Source organism: Lampetra fluviatilis, chromosome 4, assembly GCF_964198595.1.
Source record: "Lampetra fluviatilis chromosome 4, kcLamFluv1.1, whole genome shotgun sequence".
In the NCBI taxonomy this organism is placed as follows: Eukaryota; Metazoa; Chordata; class Hyperoartia; order Petromyzontiformes; family Petromyzontidae; genus Lampetra; species Lampetra fluviatilis.
In genome coordinates, this window is record NC_136278.1 from 12,026,036 (window position 1) to 12,050,162 (window position 24,127).

At 44.2% G+C, this 24,127-nt stretch overlaps 1 protein-coding gene across 13 annotated transcripts in view; it reads right to left on the reverse strand.

Annotated features, from left to right (window-relative positions):
* LOC144931570 (janus kinase and microtubule-interacting protein 3-like) overlaps positions 1-24,127 on the reverse strand; it is a 264,070-nt gene that overhangs the window by 231,561 nt on the left and 8,382 nt on the right. For all 13 annotated transcript variants that reach the window (XM_078855561.1, XM_078855558.1, XM_078855556.1 and 10 more), the window contains exon 2: positions 6,133-6,476. In XM_078855561.1, the coding sequence (XP_078711687.1) occupies positions 6,133-6,267 (135 nt within the window). In that variant the 5' untranslated portion in view covers positions 6,268-6,476. The remainder of the gene's footprint in view (positions 1-6,132; positions 6,477-24,127) is intronic.

Here is a 24,127-nt window from a genome sequence, read left to right on the forward strand (position 1 = left end):
TTTTCAATTCACTCGATGGAACCAACCCCCTAGATAAAGTACAATTCCCTGGGCGAACTAAACCCAACATTTTAAAATGTGTATTGCCGAACAAAATACCGTGTGTTCTCATGTTTAACGAATCCCGAGACACGCCAATGGCACCGTGCCAGCAATTTGGAAACTGCTTTCATAACCAAGGGTTTTGTATTTGTGCCAGAGTAACGTGTTTTGTTCATTTAAAATAACAAGACAAACAGAAGCAAATGCCCATTGGAATATGCTGCATTGCATTTGCTATGATGCTAAACCTATCAAGCCTTATTAGCGACTGTATTTAATATAATTAGGCTGTGTGCATATTATATTGCCTGTCCAGTGGAGACTCGTGCAATGCATAGTCAACAATATGAGAACAGACTGGGGATGAGGAATTTGAAATTTGAGGACAGGATCACTGAATTGCTGATACACAGAGTGAAATAACCTTTTGTTTGAAGATTAGGTGACTAAATTATAATTATTATTACCAGCCATGATCTCCACTGTTGGATGAAGGTCTCCTCAAGCCTCCACCAAAATTAGAATGCAATTTGTTATGGGGAGCGGTAGTGTCGCGGTTAGCACGCTGCCCTACGAGTACGATACCCGCTCACCCGCTCACGGCCTACATCGGTGACGAATATCTGAACCGGTATGGGGCCTTCTCTAGGTCGACTCAGCCACAAACGAGTACCTGGTGCAGTGTGTAAACTTGGCCACTAGGGAGACAAAGGTGGCCGGGCGTGGTGCTGGCCACCCACCCATTCGTACCATTACGGCCTTCATAGGTGCTGCTCGCTAACAGCACCTGACCCAAAAGTCTGTTAAGGCTACATGGGGGGAACTTTGTTTTTGTTTGTATTCAACTGGCAGCAGTATTTCTAGTATGTGTGTATGTTGAGCTTCTTTCGCACCGTACGTAGCCAGCCGCGCTAAACGGACGGCGCGAGGCTCTCGCTCCTGCGAGCGAAGCACGACGGAGGAGTCGGTGCCAGTCACGGTAGCGGCTGAGAGCAATCGAGGGAGAGGAGCCGAGGTGCCACGCCGCCACTGCCCGCGAGAGAAGCCGCGTCGCGGACTTCCACGGCCGGGAGAGACGAGGTCAGTGCGGCTCTCCAGCGCGTGTCGGTGACGACAACAGCCGCCGTGAGTGTCCACCACTCCGCCTCGTCGAGTGCTGCTGTTGCTTGTAAACAAATGTGACCGGGCCACGGTTCCCACTTGCTAAGGGTCTCTTCTCTCGACTCGCTGTACGTACGTGTAGTGCCGTAAATGGGCCACACTTACCGGCAGTGGTAGAGAAACCCATTGCATATGTACGTTGAGCTTCTTTCGCACCGTACGTAGCCAACCGTGCTAATCGGATGTTGGCGAGTCGCTGCGTTCACACACGTGCACATGCACAGCCCCGTTTTTGTTATTGTAAATCCACTGCTGGATGAGGTCCTCCCCAAGCCTTGCAGGCCGTGAAACTATTTTTAAATCATACTTCACCACGACGGGCAGTGGCGAGTTGACGGCAGGAGGAGTGCATGACAATGGATGCTGCAGCCCCGCCATCCGTGCCGATGAGACGCATGTCTCTTGCTCAAGATGGTCACAGATTCAAGTATTGGCCAGGCTCAAAATCCTGCTGAGCTTCTGAGATCTGATGAGATTTGGTTGCATTCTGGGTGATTCCGTCCGAGGCACTAATCACGTAAAACGATTAAATAAAAGCATCCCAGTTCTCCCTCTTGTATTCATCAAGGGCGAACATTAACATTCGTGTGAGATTTACATTGCATAGATATTAGCAGTCACTTAATTGAGCCTGGTAGGGTACATTACTGACGCGTTTTCAACGCAGGCAATTGAAAAATGTGAGGTGCATGAAATTTGTGTCACTACCGATATGCGAGGGGATGTAGGGTAAGTGCAAACTTTAATGTTCGTGTAGATCCAAAGACGGTGGAGAGATAGAGCGTGTGTTTGGAATAGGCTCGTTAAGTCATTAAGCATCGTTTTTAATCTCCGACAACCGCCAGAACTGCTATACTCACATTCGTTCCATTGCTCTTTGTTAACGTTGATGCATTATTCACAATATATATGTTTTATTCCCCAAATTTTAGTAACCATCATTGAACATTACCTGACATTGGTTTGTGCCTATTAAAGGCTTTTTGTACGTGGACTTTACAATCCAAACCTATCTACGTGACTTTACCGAAAAGCCCAATAATAATGCATATGCTAATACAAATAAATCCTGAGTGAGTAATTAATACACCAAGATATAATTCCCATACTGATCAATGAGAAATATTACCATGTACAGCATATTCTTGGTTCTTTTGGTAAAGTCACGTAGAAGGGAAATAATAAAATAATATAAATATTATAAATATAAATTCTCACACCTGATTATGATTGCTTGTGTTGCAGTCAAAAACGTCGTGAGAATTTGTATTGTTTTATATTTATATTATTTTATTATGTCCCTTCTACGTGTCTTAACCGAAAGAACCAATAATATGAATCCCTGCAGTCACGAAAGCTTTAAATTAAAACATGTACAGCGTTAAATACTATGACCAAATTACCCAGAACACCACGCCCGATCTCATCAGATATTGGAAGCTCAGCAGATTTGAGCCTGGATAGCCCTTGGATGGGCAAATGCCATGCATAAAAAAAACAGGTGTGACCGGATGCTTAAGGGCTACATTGTGAGCAGATGGCAATGCAGCAAAACAGATGTTGTATTGCACTATGCTCCAATGCCATGCTCCCCACCCACACTGGTCTACACTAATCTGCACTGGCCAGCGTGGTGAAATTTGTTTAAACAACCTCCATGACCCCTTGAAGGGTCTAGAGGCCTTCATCCAGCAGTGGGTTGACTAAAGGTATGTGTACGGAGAATATTTAAACGTTCCCATATAGGCTGGAACAGTGTTCTTGTATTTAGTCATAGCCTGTAGGTTCAAATGCAGAACAGCACTCACGTCCCTGGGTTGTGTTGAGCCAGTGGTGGGGAACTTCACGTTCTCTTGTCAGGGACCAGTCTCCCAATGGGAAGCCCCTTTTGAAGTTGCACAAAGCGGTGCAGTTGCAAGAGTGTCACTCGTATCGCCGATAACCACAGAGTCCAAGGGCCAAGTCGACCCCCAGGCCAGGATATGAACACAAACTGTGATTGGTGAGAGCACAGCTGCACGCAACAGAGCGAAGGTTCCACGATAGCGAGATGTTAGCTACCTCGCCCGGTATGCAGGAGGTCGTGGGTTCGATTCCGACCCTGATGCCTGCATATTTGGAGTTGGCGTGTTCTCCTAGTGTTCGCGTGGATTTTAGTGTGTCTGTCGCATGAGCCAAGTAACCCTTTCTTAGCTGAATTTCTTTGATTGTTTTCTTCTCACATCTCCTATGAATGACGATGCCCGGATGCTTATAATGAGCGCTCCTTGGCTGGATTTGTATTATTAGTCTTATTGGAACACCGTGTACAGATCCCAGAATAGTTCTTTCACGTTAATGTCGTGGGCATTATTCATGTTGAGAATGTGTACATAACCACTGCAATATTGCCGTGACTTAATGAGCATCATGATCCTGCTAGAGCTGGGCAAGGTGTGTCCATCTGCCATCCTTGGCTTTATTTGGAGAAAAAAAACTCAACACATTCATTATGACCTTAAAGAACATGTATATAATTGTCGACGTTTTGAGCAATGACCCTTCTTCATAGCACTAGAAAGGCCAGAGGCATAACAAGAGTTAATAATTGTTGGAAACTGCAGTTTACATGATGGGGCCTTTTGAGAATTCAATAAAAAATGTGATGATCAGTTTTTAAATCGGCATATGAATAGTGGCATATTCTATTCTAACGTATGGCAATGTATTCAGGAGCTAAATGCCAATGTTGAGGTCTGCTGGCGACAACGAGAGGGTTTCAGGAGAGTTCACAGCGAGATGTTAACTACCTCGCCTGGTTTACAGGAGGTCGTGGGTTCGATACTGACCGTGATGCCTGCATATTTGGACTTTGCATGTTCTCCTCGTGTTCGCGTGGATTTTTCTCCGGGTCCTCTGGTTTTTCCCTCCACATTTAGAAACACATGTTTAGAATATTTGACTGCTATACATTTCCACATGATAAGCCACTTCATTGAGCTATAATATGTAGTCCGGTCAATAAAAAAAAAATGCTTATATAGCTCAAGTGGGCCTTACCTGGTAAGATAAAAATAGTAAAAACAAGAGTTTAAATATTCAACAAGGTTGATACTCGTGCACCTCACGAGGAGACTTCAGTAGCTAAGATGAAGGCCGAGCAGCTACAGCTGTCGTCTGGTTTCTGTTGAGGTATTTCTTTTAAATCTCGCAGAATTAATTCAAATTGTAGGGTTGACATGAGCAAAATAGTATTGCATAGACGCTTCAGTCCATGGCATATGTGATAACACAAGGCTGTCCTATGGGTCACAACATGACACTAATACGTTAAACCGCATACTGTCTGGATCTACGCATTCTCCACACGGTGTGCGAGTGTGCATGTGATCTCTACGTGGATTTTTATTTTTTTCATTAAGACTCAGAAAATTATCGACGGGCCAATGTTGTGCCCAACACTTTCCACATTGCTCCTCACAATCCTGCAAGAGTCCACATCACCAACCCTCATGCACACAGATCCCTATCCTGTGTGTTACACTGACTGCATAGCGAGTTGCACTGTGCACAGGAGCCTTCAGTACAAACACTCCTCCCAGATGAGTAATATTATACCACACAAATTTAAAAAAATACTTATGGAACCAAGAAAAAATCTATATACTTTTAGACAATATACTAACAATATAGGATTACATTTCACAAGGGTGCAGTACAACAATGCGATTATTTTTTTTCATGCAATAAACTCGAGACAAATTATTTCATGGAACCACAGTGATTGCCGATTTGATATCCAAATACCGTTTGTGACATTTTCAAAAACCAAGTGTGGGCAAAGATAAGTAGGTGCCGTTTTCCGTTTACAACATCCGTGCAGATATGAGATGTGGCAATTGACATTGGCAGACATTTGTCTATCCCACACTGAACAATCACGCCTCAACATCCTTAGCATCCACTCGTCAGCTTTCAAACGCGCACGCCTACATGCACGGTGAAGGGCACAATGACCACTAAGCCAATCAGTCAATTATATTAAGTTCAGGCAACTTAAACTAACAATGGCAAGTTCGTTATTTTTCGGACAGTGAAATTAATACGGATTGTCATCGCACGCTGTTGCATCACATGTGTATCGCACAGTTTCGAGGCATGGCCATTTGGAAATCCGTACAGATTGGGAAATGCAGACGTTTTCCAAGAGCAAATTGCGACTGTGATCGCGAAAATCGACGTTTGTGGTTGCTCACTTAATGTTCTGTAAACATGAGATGTTAATCGTCTTGGTTCTTTCGGTAAAATCACGTAGAAGGGAAATAATAAAATAATAAAAATAAAACATAATAAAATAATTCTCACGACGTTTCGGCTGCTTGCGTTGTGGCCGAAACGTCGTGAGAATTATTTTATTATGTTTTATTATTATTTTATTATTTCCCTTCTACGTGACTTTACCGAAAGAACCAAGAAGATGAATCCCTGCAGTCACGAAAGCTTTAAATCGAAATATGAGATGTTAAAACAAAAGTTTGTGAGTTGCATGACGACAACAATACACCACTCAAGACAATGCTTATCGCGCCTCCAATTACCACGGTTGGCTACGTACGGTGCGAAATAAGGTCAACATGCATGCATACATACTCAGAAGAGATGATTACATAGCGATCATCCCCCACCTACTGACAGACTAGAGCCCGATTGCAGGGCAGGTTCTGAGTCACCTTGTGCCCACAGGGACAGCTGCCACGGGGGAGGGGGGGGTGCTCTTTCAAATGTGTGAGATGAGAAGTGATGTAAAGTGCCCTGAGACGTCTCAGTGCGTTGGGCGCTACATCAAAAACAAATCATCAATTGAGGAGGAGGTCCCCCCCCCCCCCCCCAGGCCACCGCCTCCGGCATCGTGAGATTATTCCTCTTCCCGTGAGAGAGGTGCGGGCTCACCTTGCTGCGCTCCTGCTGCAGCTCGATCTGGATGTCGGTCAGCTTGGCCCTCAGCTCCTCGTTGGCGGTCTGCAGCGAGTGGATCACGGCCTCGGGCTTGTCAGGCCGGCCGCGCCCGGCGGCCCTCCGCGACATCGCAGGCCTCCTCCTCCTCTTCACGGCAGCGTGGATCCCTCCAGCGCCACGGCTGTCGCTCGAACAACAGCGGCGCTGCCTCCTGACCACCACCACCTCCTTCCCCACCGTCGCCTCTCTCGATTAAAATCCGGGTGGGAGGCTCGCGATGCTAAACCTCGCGCACGGCCGCAGACGACGAGTTGCGTTCACCTTACATCGTTCAGAGCCTGCGGGGCAGAGGGAGGAAGGACGAGGCAATGGGAAGTTGTCGAATGGATTCGGAGATTGATTGGAAGCCGTGGAGAGGAATGGAGATGGGGGCGGCTGCGGAGGAAGGTGGTCGAGACGTAGAAGGGAAGCGAGATCAGAAGCAGGGAGAATTGCTCGAGATTTATTTTTCACTCTAGGGACGGAACGATGCACCGATTTGATCGATTGTTTTAACATTGATCTTTAAGTTCCGCGACGCGCGCATATGCAATCGTGCGCGTGAGAATCGCTGAGGTTTTTGTTGTATATTGCGATGGGTTGAAGTGACTCCCACAGCCACTAGCGGCCACTACATTCGCCACAGCGTTAACAAAAACGAAAAATAACAACCCGTTTTATAACTTGAGCCGTGACACACAATCGCGACAATTTATCAAATCTTCGACAAGCCAGGGGGTGGGGGGGGGGGTGAATTGTTACGCTCCTCCAAAAATAACCCCCCACCAACGCGGTATTTCTGCAAAGGGCGGCGGTGTGACGCCACAGACACAGGCGGTGTGACGTCACAGGCGGTGTCACGCCACAGGCGGTGTGACATCACAGGCGGTGTGACGCCACAGGCAGTGTGACGTCACAGGCAGTGTGACGTCACAGGCGGTGCATTCAAACAGACGAGCATTCAGGCACGTTCAGCCGTAACTCGGGACACTGACGACGGCGTTCGGACACGCCGCCGGGGAGGCAGACAGAACGAAAATATGAATACAAATGAGAGCAACATGGAGTAGAGAGAAGGAGGAGGCGCACACGCACGGCGAGGAGCGGTGGGGGTGACATGAGAAACGCATTCACCACAGCATCTCCACCGCGTCTCCGTGGTTACCGCAGCCGGATATACAGTATTCGGAGATGCATTATTGTTCGACGTGCCCGATTTGGAAATTTGGATCAATATTATTCGTTTAAAAAAACTTTTTTTTAAAGATAATTGCCATTGAACAACTCACGGAGGAGTGCGAGAAATGCGTGGACGGTGACCGAGAATGAATAAATGTTGAAAGGCGAGAAGGAAATTGATAATTTACGACGACGAGTTGCTCGCGCCAACGTGCTGTCAACATTCGAATGAAAAAAAAACAACAGCCTTCAGCACACGATGAACAATAATTGGATTGAATTGTCATCTCACGTTTGTTTGAAATTCAATCGCGAGCTCGAGCTGATGGATAATGCTCGACGATGATGACAACAATGGGCAAATTATAACAACTGTAGTAATCTGGACTATAACAGTGGTGCTAATTATATATTACATTATCATCGAAATAGCAATGCTGACTGGCACAAGGAGAGTGAAAATGATTGCCCGAGAACCATTACACTGTGTGGGTGCTGCATCAGCATTATGGTAATCTATATATAAAATGCAATTTGGTTACGAGGTCATAATAGTCATTTCACATTTGTATAAAATACAGTACATGACAAAACCTCAATATATTCCAACAACAAAGCAATTATGAAGCAATAATCATGCCCGTGCCAAAAATGTCAAAACACAACGAATAATATTTTTCCCCAACACTGTTAATATTTCAAAATATACTATAACTAAAAAAAAGAAAAAAAATATTTAACCAGGTAAGCCCCATTGAACTATAATGTATTTTTCAGGAGCGACATGGTCACAATTGATAGCTCGACGAAGTGGTGGGTTATCGTGTGGAAATTCATAGCAGCCAAATACTCTAAACGCATGGAGGGAAAAACCGGAGGACCCGGAGAAAAATCCACGCGACCATGGGGAGGACACGCAAACTCCAAATATACAGAAAGCGTCAGGGTCGGGCTTGAACCCACGACCTCCTGTATACCAAGCGAGGTAGTTAACATCTTGCCACGAACTCTCTCCAAAAGCCCTTTCGTCGTGGCCAGCAGACCTCGACATCGGCATTTAGCTCCTGAATACATTACCATACGTTAGAAATATGCCGATTTAAAAACTGGTCATCAAAAACTTTTTTTAATTGAATTCTCATCAGGCCCCATCATGTAAACTGCAGTCTCCGACCCTTATTAACTCTCATTCTCTTGTCTCGCCTCCCCAGTGCTATGAAGAAGGGTCATTACTCAAAACGTCGACAATTATATACTTGTTCTTTAAGGTCATGATGAATGTGTTGAGTTTTTTTCTCCAAATAAAGCCAAGGATGGCAGATGCCCAGCTCTAGCAGGATCATGATGCTCGTTAAGTCATGGCAATATTGCAGTGGTTATGTACACATTCTCAACATGAATAATGCCCACGACATTAACGTGAAATAATTGTTCTGGGGTCTGTACACGGTGTTCCAATAAGACTAATAATACAAAGCCAGCCAAGGAGCTTTCATTATAAGCATCTGGGCATTGTCATTCATAGGAGACGTAAGAGGAAAACAATCTACAATTATGCTGAATAAGAAAAAGGTCACTTTGCTCATGTGAGAAACAAACTTACGGTTTGCAACGACATACAGATTAAGTGGTGTGGTTCAATGTATAAGCTAAATGTAACCATTCTCAAGAACATGCATAACTCAGAGTTAATTGATTGTGATGAACCACGTTATTTGATGCATGCATTTGCAGTACCATAATATATTTGAACAGGCGCCATTACATTCCTTCAACAAGCACAGAAACTAACGGTTTGGTATTTTATTTGCTGAAACAGCCATTTGTATTGGCCTTGGAGGTGTATATCATAAACACACACCCTGATTAATTTCCTAATGTCCGTCCACTCGAGAAAACGTGCATTCTTGGTTGAGGCGCATTATAACATAGCTGGGTAAACTTCGCCACCTTCCATTTCATTACCCACAAGTCACAGGAATCACATTTCACAGCTGAATGTTCCCAATCAAGGCCACATTTACAAGTCACCACGCGCACGTAGAGTGTTTGCATGGCTTTCCATTCATCACCAGGACCCGAGTGACCGTCGGCAGCCGACTTGTCTGGACTTAATTTTAGAACTTTCGTGACTGCAGGAATTATTATTTGGTTCTTTCGGTTTAGTCACGTCTAAAGATAAAATAATAAATTAAATTAAATAATAGAATACGACGTTTCGATTGCAACACAAGCAATCATCATCAGGTATAATGAAATAGCGACATAAAATCTAACCAGAAAACTATAGACAGACATATTAGCAGACAGATATTACCAAGATACATAGCGAGAGCAACACAGGTAACAGAGAGGGGTGATCGTCTCTGTGGGGTGGCCTTAAATAGACAGAGGGGGGGGCGGAGGCAGAGAGAGGGAGGGGGGTTAGAGAAAAAATTAGCATATCAATTGGTGCTACAAGAACGATTACACGGCAAGCAAGCCTGAAAATCAGGAGAAAGACACACTAAAATTAAATAACCTAGTAAAATATCGAAATGTAATGTAATACAACACAGAGGGTCGGTCAACACACAATTAACGCATAGCCTGGTTAATTACGTATTTCAAAGATTGCTAAGTTAGAATTTGAGTGTGAACATTCTAAAGAGGACACAGGCAGAGAAAACAAGTCGCCAGAGAGAGAGAAAAAAGATAAGCTTAAAACTTCCCCGTAGAAGTGGTTCAATCTTAATTTTAGAACTTTCGTGACTGCAGGAATTATTATTTGGTTATTTCGGTTAAGTCACGTCTAAAGAAAAAATAATAAATTAAATTAAATAATAGAATACGACGTTTCGATTGCAACACAAGCAATCATCATCAGGTATAATGAAATAGCGACATAAAATCTAACCAGAAAACTATAGACAGACATATTAGCAGACAGATATTACCAAGATACATAGCGAGAGCAACACAGGTAACAGAGAGGGGTGATCGTCTCTGTGGGGTGGCCTTAAATAATAATAGTAATAATAATTCCTGCAGTCACGAAAGTTCTAAAATTAAGATTGAACCACTTCTACGGGGAAGTTTTAAGCTTATCTTTTTTCTCTCTCTCTGGCGACTTGTTTTCTCTGCCTGTGTCCTCTTTAGAATGTTCACACTCAAATTCTAACTTAGCAATCTTTGAAATACGTAATCAACCAGGCTATGCGTTAATTGTGTGTTGACCGACCCTCTGTGTTGTATTACATTACATTTCGATATTTTACTAGGTTATTTAATTTTAGTGTGTCTTTCTCCTGATTTTCAGGCTTGCTTGCCGTGTAATCGTTCTTGCAGCACCAATTGATATGCTAATTTTTTCTCTAACCCCCCTCCCTCTCTCTGCCTCCGCCCCCCCCTCTGTCTATTTAAGGCCACCACACAGAGACGATCACCCCTCTCTGTTACCTGTGTTGCTCTCGCTATGTATCTTGGTAATATCTGTCTGCTAATATGTCTGTCTATAGTTTTCTGGTTAGATTTTATGTCGCTATTTCATTATACCTGATGATGATTGCTTGTGTTGCAATCGAAACGTCGTATTCTATTATTTAATTTAATTTATTATTTTATCTTTAGACGTGACTTAACCGAAAGAACCAAATAATAATGACTTGTCTGGACGTTTGTGCAAAAGATCTTCAAAACTCATCGGATTCCCTCCAGTCTAAATCAAGATTCCGATTCTGATTATTTTAAAAACATAGTCACTGGTGCCATTAGTAATCACTGTTTTGGAAAATGGGGGGTGGGGGGGGGAACCCATGACCTAGTTTGCTCATGTGTGCGGCAATCGCGATTCTTTGGGGCAGACGCAGAACATGTTGAAAAATGAACAGGAAAAGGTCAAAGCGATTTCCCACTCAAGTGAGTGTGAAGTTGCTCATCTGATAACAGGAGCGAGACAGTGGTGGAAATTCCACATTATCATGGCCAGAGATAGCCACCTTCATGGCGTTGAACTCACGAGCGTTCTTTGGCCTAACACCGGTGAGACAAGGCCATGAAGGAGGATATCTCTGGTGTGGGCCAATCAGTTTCAAGGACAATGCATACATAACACTGTGACAATTTTTTTTGTTCCTGGGTAGTAAGTGTTATTTCCTAATTGCTAATGCCTCAAGAGTACAGAAAATGGCTATTATTCCCCACAAACTTTGCTTTTATGACCAGGACAGTGATATTTTGAAATTTACCTATTTTCCAGAACATTCCAGATAGATTCAGTGCTGAGTACACTTTGAGTAACTTCTAGAACATTCTAGAACTTTCAAGTAATATAAATAATAGTATAAATACAGGGGCCTTAAGCCCACCAGTTCAGTTTAGTTCCAGCTGCCTAAGTGGATACATTTCTGCATTTTTCTGAGATGGCATCAAGAGGCTGCAAGCATCCGGCAGACGCATTTTGCTATGTCTGCGGCCAATTTATCAAGACAAGAGCGAAAAAGTACTCTGTGGAAGCATCTGCTAAGATGTGTGAGGCCGACAAGGCATATTTCGGCATGCCTGTCAGGGATAAAGCCAAACCCTGGGCACCTCATTTCACCTGCGAGCAATGCAAAAAAACTCTGGAAAGTAAGATGGGCAATTGTTGCTCGGAATTTTATGTTATAAAATTTATTACAACATTTTTAATTGTAAAAGTTGTTAATTCTAAAATGTTTAACAATTTTCAATGTTATTGTAAAAATATATCATATATGAAAAATGTTGCGAGAACCTCTTACACATTAGTCATGGGTGAAATAAATGTATTTTTGTAGAATGGTACAGAGGGGAAAAGAGAGCCATGAAATTCGCTATCCCAAGAATTTGGCAGGATCCCACTGACCACTCAAGCAACTCCTACTGCTGCATGGTAGACCCTTCCAAACGTGGGACTGGCAAGAATGCACCTGCTATCACGTATCTGGACCTTCCTTCACTAATCGCCCCGGTGCCACACTGCCATGAGCTCCCTGTACCCACTCCTCCGGAGAGAGAGCAGCCGTCTTTAGAAGATAGCAGCAAGTCAGAGAGCGAGGAAGACGTTGTAGATCCAGATGACAATTTCAGAGGTGGAGCTGAGAGAACCCATACTAACCCAACCAAAAAGACCTCAACGACTTGATCAGAGATCTTGGTCTCACCAAGTCCAATGCCGAGCTTTTGACGTCTAGGCTCAAGCAGTGGAACTTGTTGGATGAAAGTGTGCAAGTCGCAAATCAGAGGAAGCGTCACCAACCTTTTTGGAGCTTCTTCACCCGTCAAGATGGGCTCTGCTTCTGCCACAATGTGACCAGTCTGTTCAAAGCAATCGGAATCGCCTGTAACCAGAATGAGTGGCGCCTCTTCATTGACAGCTCATCCAGGAGCCTCAAAGCCGTGCTGCTCCATAATGGTAACAAGTACCCATCTTTTCCCCTGGCTCACTTGGTGCACCTCAAAGAGGATTACAACATCATCAAGACCTTGCTGGACGCCTTAAGGTATGATGAGTACGATTGGGAGGTCATCGGAGACTTAAAAATAGTGTCATTCCTGATGGGTCTCAAAGACGGTTTTACCAAGTTTCCCTGCTATCTTTTGCCTTTGGGACAGCAGGCAGACCAAGGTGCACTATCACAGGCGGGACTGGCCACAGCGGACCGAGTTCTCTGTGGGGAGGAACAACGTCAAGTGGGAGCCACTGATGGACCCCAGGGAGGTGCTGATGCCACCACTGCACATCAAATTGGGCCTTATGAAACAATTTGTCAGAGCTGTAGATAAGGAGTCAGCAGCCTTCAAGTACCTTCAAGACTTCTTCCCTAAGCTGTCTCAGGCAAAGGTCAAAGCCGGTGTCTTCATCGGAGCACAGATAAAGAAGATCCCGGAGTGCAATGAATTCCCCAAGAAGCTCACTAGTAAGAAGAAAGCGTATTGGAACAGCTTTGTTGCAGTGGTTCGTGACTTCCTGGGCGATCACAAGGTCGAAAACTATGTGGAGCTGGTTGAGACTCTGGTGAATAACTATGGCACAATGGGCTGTAGGATGTTCCTTTAAAGTCCATATCCTTGATGCTTATTTTGATAAATTCAAGAACATGGGAGCGTACTTGGAGGAGCAAGGTGAGCGCTTTCACCAGGATATACTGGACTTTGAACGCCGCTGCAAAGAACAGTATAACGAGAGCATGATGGGAGACGACATTTGGGGGCTGATTCGTGAAAGTGATTTACAGTATAATCGTAAATCTCGAAAAACTACTCACTTCTAAATCTTTTGCAGTCATTTTTGTATTACTTTAGTATGAATACATGTAAATTTTGATTCATATGTTATTTTTATATGACTTTATGTGAACAAAAAATTCGCCCGTTTTCTCATTGAAAACAGGTAAATTTCTAAATATCACTGTCCTGGTCACAAAAGCAAAGTTTGTGGGGAATAATATCCATTTTTTATACTTTTTAGGCATAAACAATTACGAAATAACACTTACTACCCAGGAACAAAAATTGTGTTACATAGTGAATTATCAATGCATGTTTGTTTCCCAAGATTTACCATAACCTGCAGACTTGATGCCTTGTGGTAGGTGACTATTTGGTGTTTGAACATCTTAATGCCTCCTGTATTTTTGCCGGAATGTGTAAAGTCTATTTTTTTCATCATCTTGATACTGGCAAAAAAAATGGCCCCATAGATGCAATCTTCCCAGTTTTTGGCACCTGAAAACCCCGGTTCTTCTGGGAATCCATGTGGACTGCATATCCATGTGGTGCAGAAAGCATCAATAATACAATCTCAGACAGCATATTGAAGTGAATTAACCCTTTCCCGTTACGACGTACATGTACATTGTTGGAACGGAACCGGAAGAAAAACTTAACACAATAAAATAACGTTGTCAGTACCGAGGCTCCCGCGAGGCCATTCGAGAGGGCTTGACACAGTTTGGCGCCATCAATCATAGAGTGCGGTCGTGTCGCTCCAGTTCTCTTCGGTAAGTACGATGTCTTTAAAAACAATGGTGCTACGCCTTTCGAAATAAAATTTACGCTGAACATCTTGTACATTCCGATATTTAGCAGTGAACGGGACACCCACTCTGCAACTTGCAGTCGTCACGGAATGGGAAAGGGTTAATTCACTTGTGTGTGCGTCAGCTCAGATGAGCAATACCAGAGGGAGATTTTAAGCTTTTCACAAACTGGAGCCATAGGCCACCATTGCTCCTTTCTAACCTAAGCACGTATTATGAGATGATGTTTTATTTTCGTATGTTCAACGTTATAATGCAATAACTTGAGGGTTACAGCTTCAACTGATATGGGTTGATTGGTGTAGCAAGTTATTGGGGACATAAGAATGAAAGTTGACCATTTATAATATTGTAATCTAGTCAGCAGCTTCAAAAGTTCCAAAACGATGTATGAGTGGTAAACTCAACACCACCACTGCAGACCTATGTCACGCCTGTTCGGAGCCCCAGTTTGAAGATCAGGCTGCTGAGTGGTGCTGTAGTAGCACGAGACTACGTGCGATTCTGAGTGTAAATCCTTGTGTGGGTTCAACTCAACATCTCATCCCTCCACGGTTGATAACGGACATACCAACTTTGTATGAAGTCCAGTGGCTGTCACAAGGATAGAGTCAGATCCAGCACACTGATCACATGTTGAAATGCAATCAATGAAATTGAATGCAAGTTATGTCCTATATTTCATCAAATGAGTACCTCTTGTTACTCAACCATTTTATTTTTCTAAGAACTCAGGATCTACAGTGTTAAAAAATATCTAAAGATGTAAATCACCTACTTGGTAATGCCATAACTATGTTTGTGCATTGAACTTCTAAATAAGTGTTCGTCATTGCAAGGCCCACCGGCCACTGGCGGCCCCAAGTGGCCTTTAGTGCGGCTCCTGATGTGCGGCCCACAACACAACATGTGAAAACACCCCTCATCATCATGGTGCTGCTGTCAAACCCCAATGGTTTCAAATGTGTGGCCCCCCTCTGAAAATCAGTAAAGAACACTGTCCTAAAGAATATCAGAGGTCAATAGAATCATGCCGATGTATTATTTATATCACGTCTCCCATGTGGCACATCTCGATGCAAGATGAAAGGGGCATTTAAGATAACACTGTAATGGAGAAAATCCATCACTCCACAATGAAGTGATTGCAAACCAAATAGAATGGACAAAAACAAAGCGGCATAGACAATATTTGCAAACAAACGTGACTACAATTTTAAAAGCCAACCATGCCAATCGGAGGTGCCCGTTTCACTCGCTCAAGGAGCGCAATTCCAGCTCAGACCTCGTTCGTCCAACGCTCTGCACGCAACAGCACGCGATTCTAACAAAAACGACGACGGAGTGTGCCGCGAAAACCATTTACCTGGGGGCCGTCAGGCAGAGAGGCCCTCCCCATCAACGACACGCGGCCTGGCGCGGCTCCTCTTATCATCGCGATGCGGCGCCACCGTCTGGGTGCGCGCGCGTGCACGTTGCGTGCGAAACCACGTGAAACCCTCCCGGGACGAACGAGCGAGCGAGCGTTTCTTCCATTCGCGCCGTCACACCGAGGTGCCCAGACAGAAGGGGCGAGATTTATCGACTAAACGCAGAAGTGACCTTCGTCGTGTTTGCCGTTGTGGTCCGAGTGTTTTATCGCGGAAAAAAAGTAACATCTCGGAGGGCAAACTGTCGGGAAAAGGAGTAAAAAAACTAAAACTTTTTATTTTATCAAGTAAGGCCGACTGAGCTCTATAGCACTTTTTTTCAGAAACAACCCGCCCACAAATAATAGCCCAGTGAAGTGGAAATTTATAGCAGCCAAATACTCCAAGAGCATGTCGATTCTAAATGTGGAGGGAAAAACCGAAGGACCCGGAAAAAAATCCACGCGACCACGAAGAGAACATGCAAACTCCAAATTTCCAGCAGGCGTCAGTGTTGAGATCAAGCCCACAACCTCCTGCATATCAGGCGAGGAAGTAAATATCTCACCACCACGGTGTCCTATTCATACGTATAAGAATTGATTATTTGCAATGCATGTGCAAGTGCGATGCTGCCGTGGTCTAATGGTGAACACATTGGACTTGCAAGCCAGATGTCACCGGTGTAAAAGCTGCGAGCACGAACTGCAGGTGCGTTGGGTAGCAGCGAGGGTATCCTATTTCCAAAGCCAGGTCACGATTCCCAAAGCCCATCGCCTCAATTTGCTTGCCAACATTAACAATTTGCACTCACCCTTTACATTTTCTTATACAAATACATCACTACGTACGTATGTATATACACTCACGCAGAAAGATATCAAGTTATGCCGGCACAGGAAACCGAGGCAAATGCTGTTCGTGAGCAACTATGAAGGGGTGGTGTGGCCAGCACCATGCCCGGCCGCCTTTGTCTCCCTAGTGGTGATGTTTTTACACCACACCAGGTACTCATTTCAGGCTAGGTCAACCTAGGGGAGGGCCCAGGACCAGTTTATCCATCACTGATGGTGGCCATGAGTAAGAATCGAACTCGGGGGGTTGGGTTCTCAACGCAGTGTGCTAACCGCTACACTTACCGCACCCCACTATACTACCATACAAAGCCAATTCACCAAAAAAAAACATGCAATTGAAGGTGGCTGATAACTTACTGTAATTGAAAGGACTGCAACTGAGCATTGTTGATGTTGTGATCCCCACAGCCCCCCAGTATTTTCTGATTGAAATCACCACTGCACAAAATCTGCTCAAACGTAGATGTTGGGCTGACAACACCGTAGGGATTGTCTTTTAACAAATGAACTGTCACCCTCGCATACAGCCTCATCGCCAAAGTCCCAAACGTAATTTTAAAAATCACCCGTGAGAAAAAAAATGTCAAGACGTCACGGACAGTTGGCAAGGCGCCAGGATTGAGACGTGCCCTGACCTTTTTCCGGGCCAGACGTGAAGTCGAGTTTGGACAGCGGTTTGATGCAATACGCGTCACAAGCCAAGTCGGGGAGGAGGGGGCGCATCTCACCAGCCGGCACTCCACCAAGTTATAGATACTAGCTTTCCTCTTGCAGGTGAATCAAACTAACAACAACGACAACGTGAGTAAATAAACCCACTCGTAACCGAAGTTACGTCACGCGTATCTGCAGTAGCAGCACAAAGGATATGACCGTGAATAATTATGAATTTTGGGCGGTAATGACATTGGAGCACTACACCAGAGACTGGATTCAAGTGTCAGGAGGTCATCTGAGGTTGTTCGAATACAATTTCACGTCGAGTTTTATGGTCTTGGTCCACGAATTGAGAGTCCAAGCAAAATAGCATTTGAGAGACGCCTATTGTTAGTTGTGCCGCAGGGCAGTAGTTTTCCAGATTGATCCCCCGTCTCTTGTTTATTTCAGAAGCCCTGCTGCCTTGCGTTTTTAAGCAATATCCCGGAATATTATCCTCCTCAACACGCGATTGTTTAACCCAGGTAGGAACTTGAGAGATAAGAGAGAGAGAGAGAGACACACCAAGGCCGTCTCGTTTGCAAGGAGTGATCTGGGTCAAAACACAGTCATAAAATAAAAAAAAGTAAAGCATTGGGAAAAATATAGCAAAATCGGGAGCAAAAACAACAACGCAAGCTGCTGACAAAAAGATGGCGACTTTTCTTGGTGTTGTTATTTATTGATGTCCCTGAATTGTGGTGTAAATTTGAACTTTTTTATATATATAAACCGTCAATAACAACAACAACAACAACAACGGGCTCCCCGGGGCTTTAGCAGCTGCAGCCCAACGCCTGCCTCGTGCACCGAGCGTCTGCATCGTGGCACGTCGGGGTCTTAAATTTGTCAACGTGCCCTTGCCAGGGGAACTGGAGGCTGTAAAACACACACGCGCGCATGCACGCGCGCGTGCACGCTGCACACACTGCAATGTGAATTGCCCGTCAAACTGGCACGGACAAGAAAAATAACACAACGCCAAGCGCAGCATACCCTCTCTCTCACGAAAGAGCAGATTAAAGTGTCCAGGCGAGCGTGAACTGCAGGTCAAAACCAACCACATTCTCACATCACGGCTGATTTTAAATACGGCAACGGCGGTACTGTCCTGAGGTGTGACGAGGCCTACGTCCAGGATTGCGTTGACATCGGGGTTGTCAACTGCAACTGCTGCGTTTTACAGAATGGATGCTGCATTGTGTGCGGACAGGACATCTCTGTGAGCAAGTCGTAGGACTCTTATTGGACATAATATACAGGATGAAGTCTCAGCCAATGCATTCTGGATAATTAACCCTTTCGCGTCCCAATGACGTACGTGCACCACATGGACATTCAGTCCACAGGGATTCCCTGGGTTTGTCAAGGTGTCAAACACTGGGACATTGCATCTATGGTACAAATTTTTTTTTTGCTGGTATGAAGATGTTGAAAAAAAAATTGGCTTTAACCTCTCCAGCAAGGAAAAGGTGTTAAGAACGGAACCGGAAGGAAAACTCAAACAAAATGTTGTTATAGGTACGGATGCTTCCAAAAAAGCCATGCAGGGGGGGCGTGTGGCACAGTGTCGTGTCGCTACGGTTCTCTGCGGTGAGTGCCAATGTTTTTTTAAAAAAATCCAGATTTGAAGCTTTGGTGACTGCAAGTCACGTAGGTAAAAAATACTAAAAAATAAAAGAATAATAAATGAAAATAAATCAATCCGGAGGCAACACAAGTCTCTTCAGGTGGGACCGTCACAGCTAAATTTAGCTGTGACGGTCCCACCTGAAGATGGAGACTTGTGTTTTTTTTTCACCGAAAAAAACCTAAGAGTTTAAAAAAAATCGGCGCTACAGCGGTGAACTAGATGCGCGTGTTGGGTGGGGGAGGTGGAAGATTGCTGCAGTGGGAGGGGGGGGGCAAAATATTCATTGACAAAATATACACAAGCCTCACCATAAGACTCTGGGCTCATGAATAGTCAAATAAATCGCCGTGGCGGATCACTCTCCAGAGATGGACACGTCAGCCGCCAGAAAATCCACTGCGTACATTCATGAGCTGCGCCCCCCGGTGTGTTCTCAATACGCCTCCGCACTTCCTTCCACAGGTGACGGCGACACCCTCGTGCTCTGGCTAAAAAGAGTGATTAAAACACGCGTGTCAATCGTGTGATCCAAGCAGCTGAGCTGAGACTTTGACTATCGTTAGCTGCAGCAGCAGCAGCAGCTCCGGTCAACCCACTACTGGATGAAGGATTCCGGAAAATCGTCGGCAGCTCCCGCGGCCATGCACTTTAGACCCGGTTTGTTTTTGAATAATGAACGGAATACTCCCCATCATGGCCTGCAAAATGAAATATATATATTTATAATATGCGACATTGTTGGCAATGGCCCTCCTTCGAAGCACGTGAAAACGATGGACGGCTGTCTAGACGTCAGCAGTGTTATCTCAGTAACTCTGGCGTTGGCAAATGGCTCCTAAAGCGGTCCAGCCACTTCTTGAAGCTTTTATTTTCAAAAGTGCATGAATGGCGTGGGAAGCTGCAAAAAAAAACACTCATCACCGCAGCACATTGACCAAGACCAGGGTGCAACACTTCAGAAAGCTGGGATAGAATATGGAGTTTATTGATTTGGTGTTCGGACAAGGACTGTGATGCTTTTATCCGAGCTTGGCCTGTCCATGAGTCATGACTAATGCTGATGCTGTGGCTGTTAGCTCAGAAAGGGAGAGAAAAAACACTGAATCTCAACCCGAACCTTCACCTGCCACCCCTCAATCCACGCATTGGCAATGCAAGAAGTAGGAAGGAGAATCTTCTTGGTTCTTTCGGTAAAGTCACGTAGAAGGGAAATAATAAAATAATAAAAATAAAACATCATAAAATACAATTCTCACGACGTTTCGGCCACAATACAAGCAGCCGTCAGACGCTGTCTTTCCGACAGACCTGTTCTTCACCTGAGGACGGCTGCTTGCGTTATGGCCGAAACGTCGTGAGAATTGTATTTTATTATGTTGAATTTTTATTATTTTATTATTTCCCTTCTACGTGACTTCACCGAAAGAACCAAGAAGATGAATCCCTGCAGTCACGAAAGCTTTAAATCGAAATTTAGGAAGGAGAAATTTACAAAAACAATGAGCTCATAAGGTTGAATTATGGAGGGGGCATTAATCGGAGCTCATGCACCCAGCACACCGGGGGAAGAATATATGTTTTTGTGTTAAGTTTGTTGTCCTCCCCTGCGTCTACTAGGCTAGGTACGGTGCGAAAGAAGTTCAACATGCATACATTCGTCCATACTATCTCTGCCTGTGGCAGCTGTGGCTTCAAGTCACTTACTGACTCCAGTCTACGAGTAACACAGATAATATTCAGTGAGGAATTAAGCCCTGGAAAAAAGTGATCTTTAAACGGTACTTTTTTAAAAATCCTTTATATTAAGTTAACTTGCTTGCTTGCTTGCGCGCTTACGACCGTGCACATCTTTCGGTCGTTTTTTAACCCACTTCCCGTGATCCAATCGAGCTGACATTTTGCACACAGACTCGTTGTGCGTGACAATTAATTTTCGTGAAAATTTTTTTCCAAAATTTTCCACTTTTTAGGGAATTTTTTTTTTCATATTTAATTTAAAATACCAATGTGATAAAAATGAAACTCTTACTCAAGAAAAACAGATATGAATAATAAAATAAAACCGATGCCACGCATATAAAGGATTTATAGTGAAAAACTTTGTTTTTACGGGTTAATTTTTTTATAATTCACTGTCACATGAAAAAAGGTATCCGGTTAGGATTTTAATAATCCAGGCAGGAGGTGCTGTCGCAGGAACTCTCAGCCGCGGGTTGTAAGTGCTGATCATCCCCCAGGGAAACTAACATTGGTCATCCAATGGAGACATTGACCCCCTTAATGGAATGTGGAAATACCAGCATTGGCTCAGGGCTACTAATTAACAAAATTACCACCCGCATTTGAACATGGAGAGACATTCATCGTATTCAGCAGTCACAGTCTATCCACCGATGGATGAAGGTTCTCCCCATGCTCTCACTAACCCTCTTGGTTCAGTGCTGCCACCATCCATCTCACCGATGCACATGACCTAAATTAATCGCTCCATCTCCATCGTGGTCATCCTTTTGAAAATTTTCTCTCCTGAGGCTCCCATTCTTTCACCAGTCTCGTCCATAGACCATCGCACTGTCTAGCGATGTAAAAAGACAACGATTTAAAATACATGTATTGCATTTTCTTTGGTTCTTTCTGTAAAGTCTCGTAGGTGAAAAAAAAAGTAAATTAAATCACCTACTTCAGCAATTGTTTCTTGCTGTGGTTGTCCCCACCTGATGATGGACGCTTGTGTTGCACCCGAAACGTCGTAATTTAATTTACTTTTATTTATTTTTATTTATTATTTTTCACCTACGTGACTTTACCGAACGAACCAAAGAGTATGGATCCTTGCAGTCACGAAAACTTCAAATCTTGAATGTATTGCATTTGTTATTTTCTGTTAACAATATTTAGACTTCTACAGTTTAAAAGTGCTATCCAATCTGGTGTTAAGAAAATTGCCTAAGTAAGATAATAGTTGGTCATATTCTGAGATGTTGCCAATACTGTATATGTTAGAAGCCACGCCGCCTCTGTGTGTACGCTTGGTAGTACAGTCCATCAATCCTACGCCTGGCAGTCTGAGTGTTTGTGTCTCTGTAACAGCTGCCTGTGGGGAGCGGTGGTGCAGCAATTAGCGCGCTGCGCTATGAAACCGGCAACCAGAATTCAATTCTCGCTCACGGCCAACACCAGTTAGGATTATCGGATTTGGTCCTGGGCCTCCCTTAGGTCGACTCAGCCTCAAATTAGTACCTGGTTACGGTGTGTAAACACCACGACTAGGGAGACAAAGGTGGCCGGGCGTAGTGCTGGTCACCCACCCCCTCGCGTGCTGTGCCAACCTTCATAGGTGCTCACTAACAGCACTTGCCCTAAGTCTGTTAAGACTATACGGGCGATCTTTGTCTTTTTTGTGTCTATGTGACAGCTGCCTGTCTGTCACGTTATCTTCCCGTCACTGATGTGTGTCTGTCTATATACGCATCTGCCCATGTGTTTACACTTGTATATCCACATTTTGCAATTTTCCTCTCTGCCTATCAGTATGTATGGTCACTTGCCTGTACAGACTTGAAGGACCAATTTAATCAATTCAATTACATGTCCTGCACTGTATTCAATCTGATGACAGCTCAGAGCCACGCTGTAGCCATTTTTGCGTGTGGGAACTGATATTTTTGGCAATTTATCAGTCGGTAATTTAAAATGTAACCGATGAGATCATACAAAGTGCATTATGTTTACAAAGTCCATTATAATGGCTATACAAGTAACTTATCCTGCCTTGGTGTAATGGTTGGCACATCTAACTTGCAATGCAGAGGTCAATCAGGTCGATTCCACTTTCCCCCGCCCTCTGTCCACCCAGCAGAACAAAACGGGTACAACCGCAGTTAGTCGATCGGCAAAGTATGCGTGTGGTGGGGTAAAGTGTGGGCACTCCCACCTCTTCCAAGGCGTCTGTCCAGTTATCGACATAGTAAGATAAAAAAAAAACACCTCGAGAGGAGCTCTCTATAAGTACCTCCAGATAGAGAAAGGCTATTCTGCCAGTGGTGAGCATAGGCAAGCAATTGCAGGGCCTGCACCTTTATCTTCCTCCTTTGCAGTAACATCTCGCCGCAGTGGCGAGATGTTAACTACCTCGCCTTGTATACAGGAGGTCGTGGGTTCGATCCTGACCCTGACGCCTGCTGTATATTTACGTGATCTAACCCAATAAAAATTACGGATGTATATTTGGAGTTTGCATGTTCTTACTTTGGTAGCATGGATTTTTGTCTGGGTCCTCCGGTTTTCCCCTCTACATTTAGAAGCATGCATTGAGAGTATTTGGCTGCTGTAAATTTCCACATGATAAGCCAATTCATTGAGCTATCATTTGTGATATCCAGGTCGCTTGTTAAAAAGAGCTTTATAGCTCAGTAGCCCTTATCCGGCCAAATAAAATACAAATTTTAGTTTAGTGTCAGAAATTGGCAGGTGGCTGCCTGAGCCAATCCGAAGCTCCGTCCATACTGGTGCCGCCTCAGACACTGCCCAACAAGGCTCTCTAATTGGGCCTCAAACTCCTTTCAAACCGACGTGGTATGAAAGCATCCATCTTAAAGTGCCCTCCTTAATACAATCCCATTCCTGAGTGATCAGATATGGTGCTCCTTTGGCTGTGGTACAAGCAATCAGTAGCCTGTGCACATGAGTTCTGGCATTTCCAGACACGAGCTGATATATTGCCCTGTGAGACAGGATTATGAGAAATAGTCAAGAGTTTGTGGGAACAAGGCACTAAAACCAAATTCATGTACTTGCTAGAATTGCCTGAAATTCAAAATGTTGAAGAATATATTTTAAAAGTCAGTGCACGCATCAAAGAGTGCTGCTGTCTGTTGATGGTTTCTGAGCTGGTAGGTGTAAATTCCACATTATTATGATGGGGACCAGTCTGCCCAGAGCACAACCACGGTTGACTTTCCCACCAGCTGTGCAATCTCGCCACATGTGCTGCTCGTTGTGCCGACTCTTGAGGGATGGGTGGGCCGAGTCAAATCTTGGCGAACATTGAAGAAAAAAATAATTCCACAATTCGGAGCCTGATACTCCGCCAACTGAGGAATATCTTGACTGAGTGTTGTTTACGGTGATCATAAA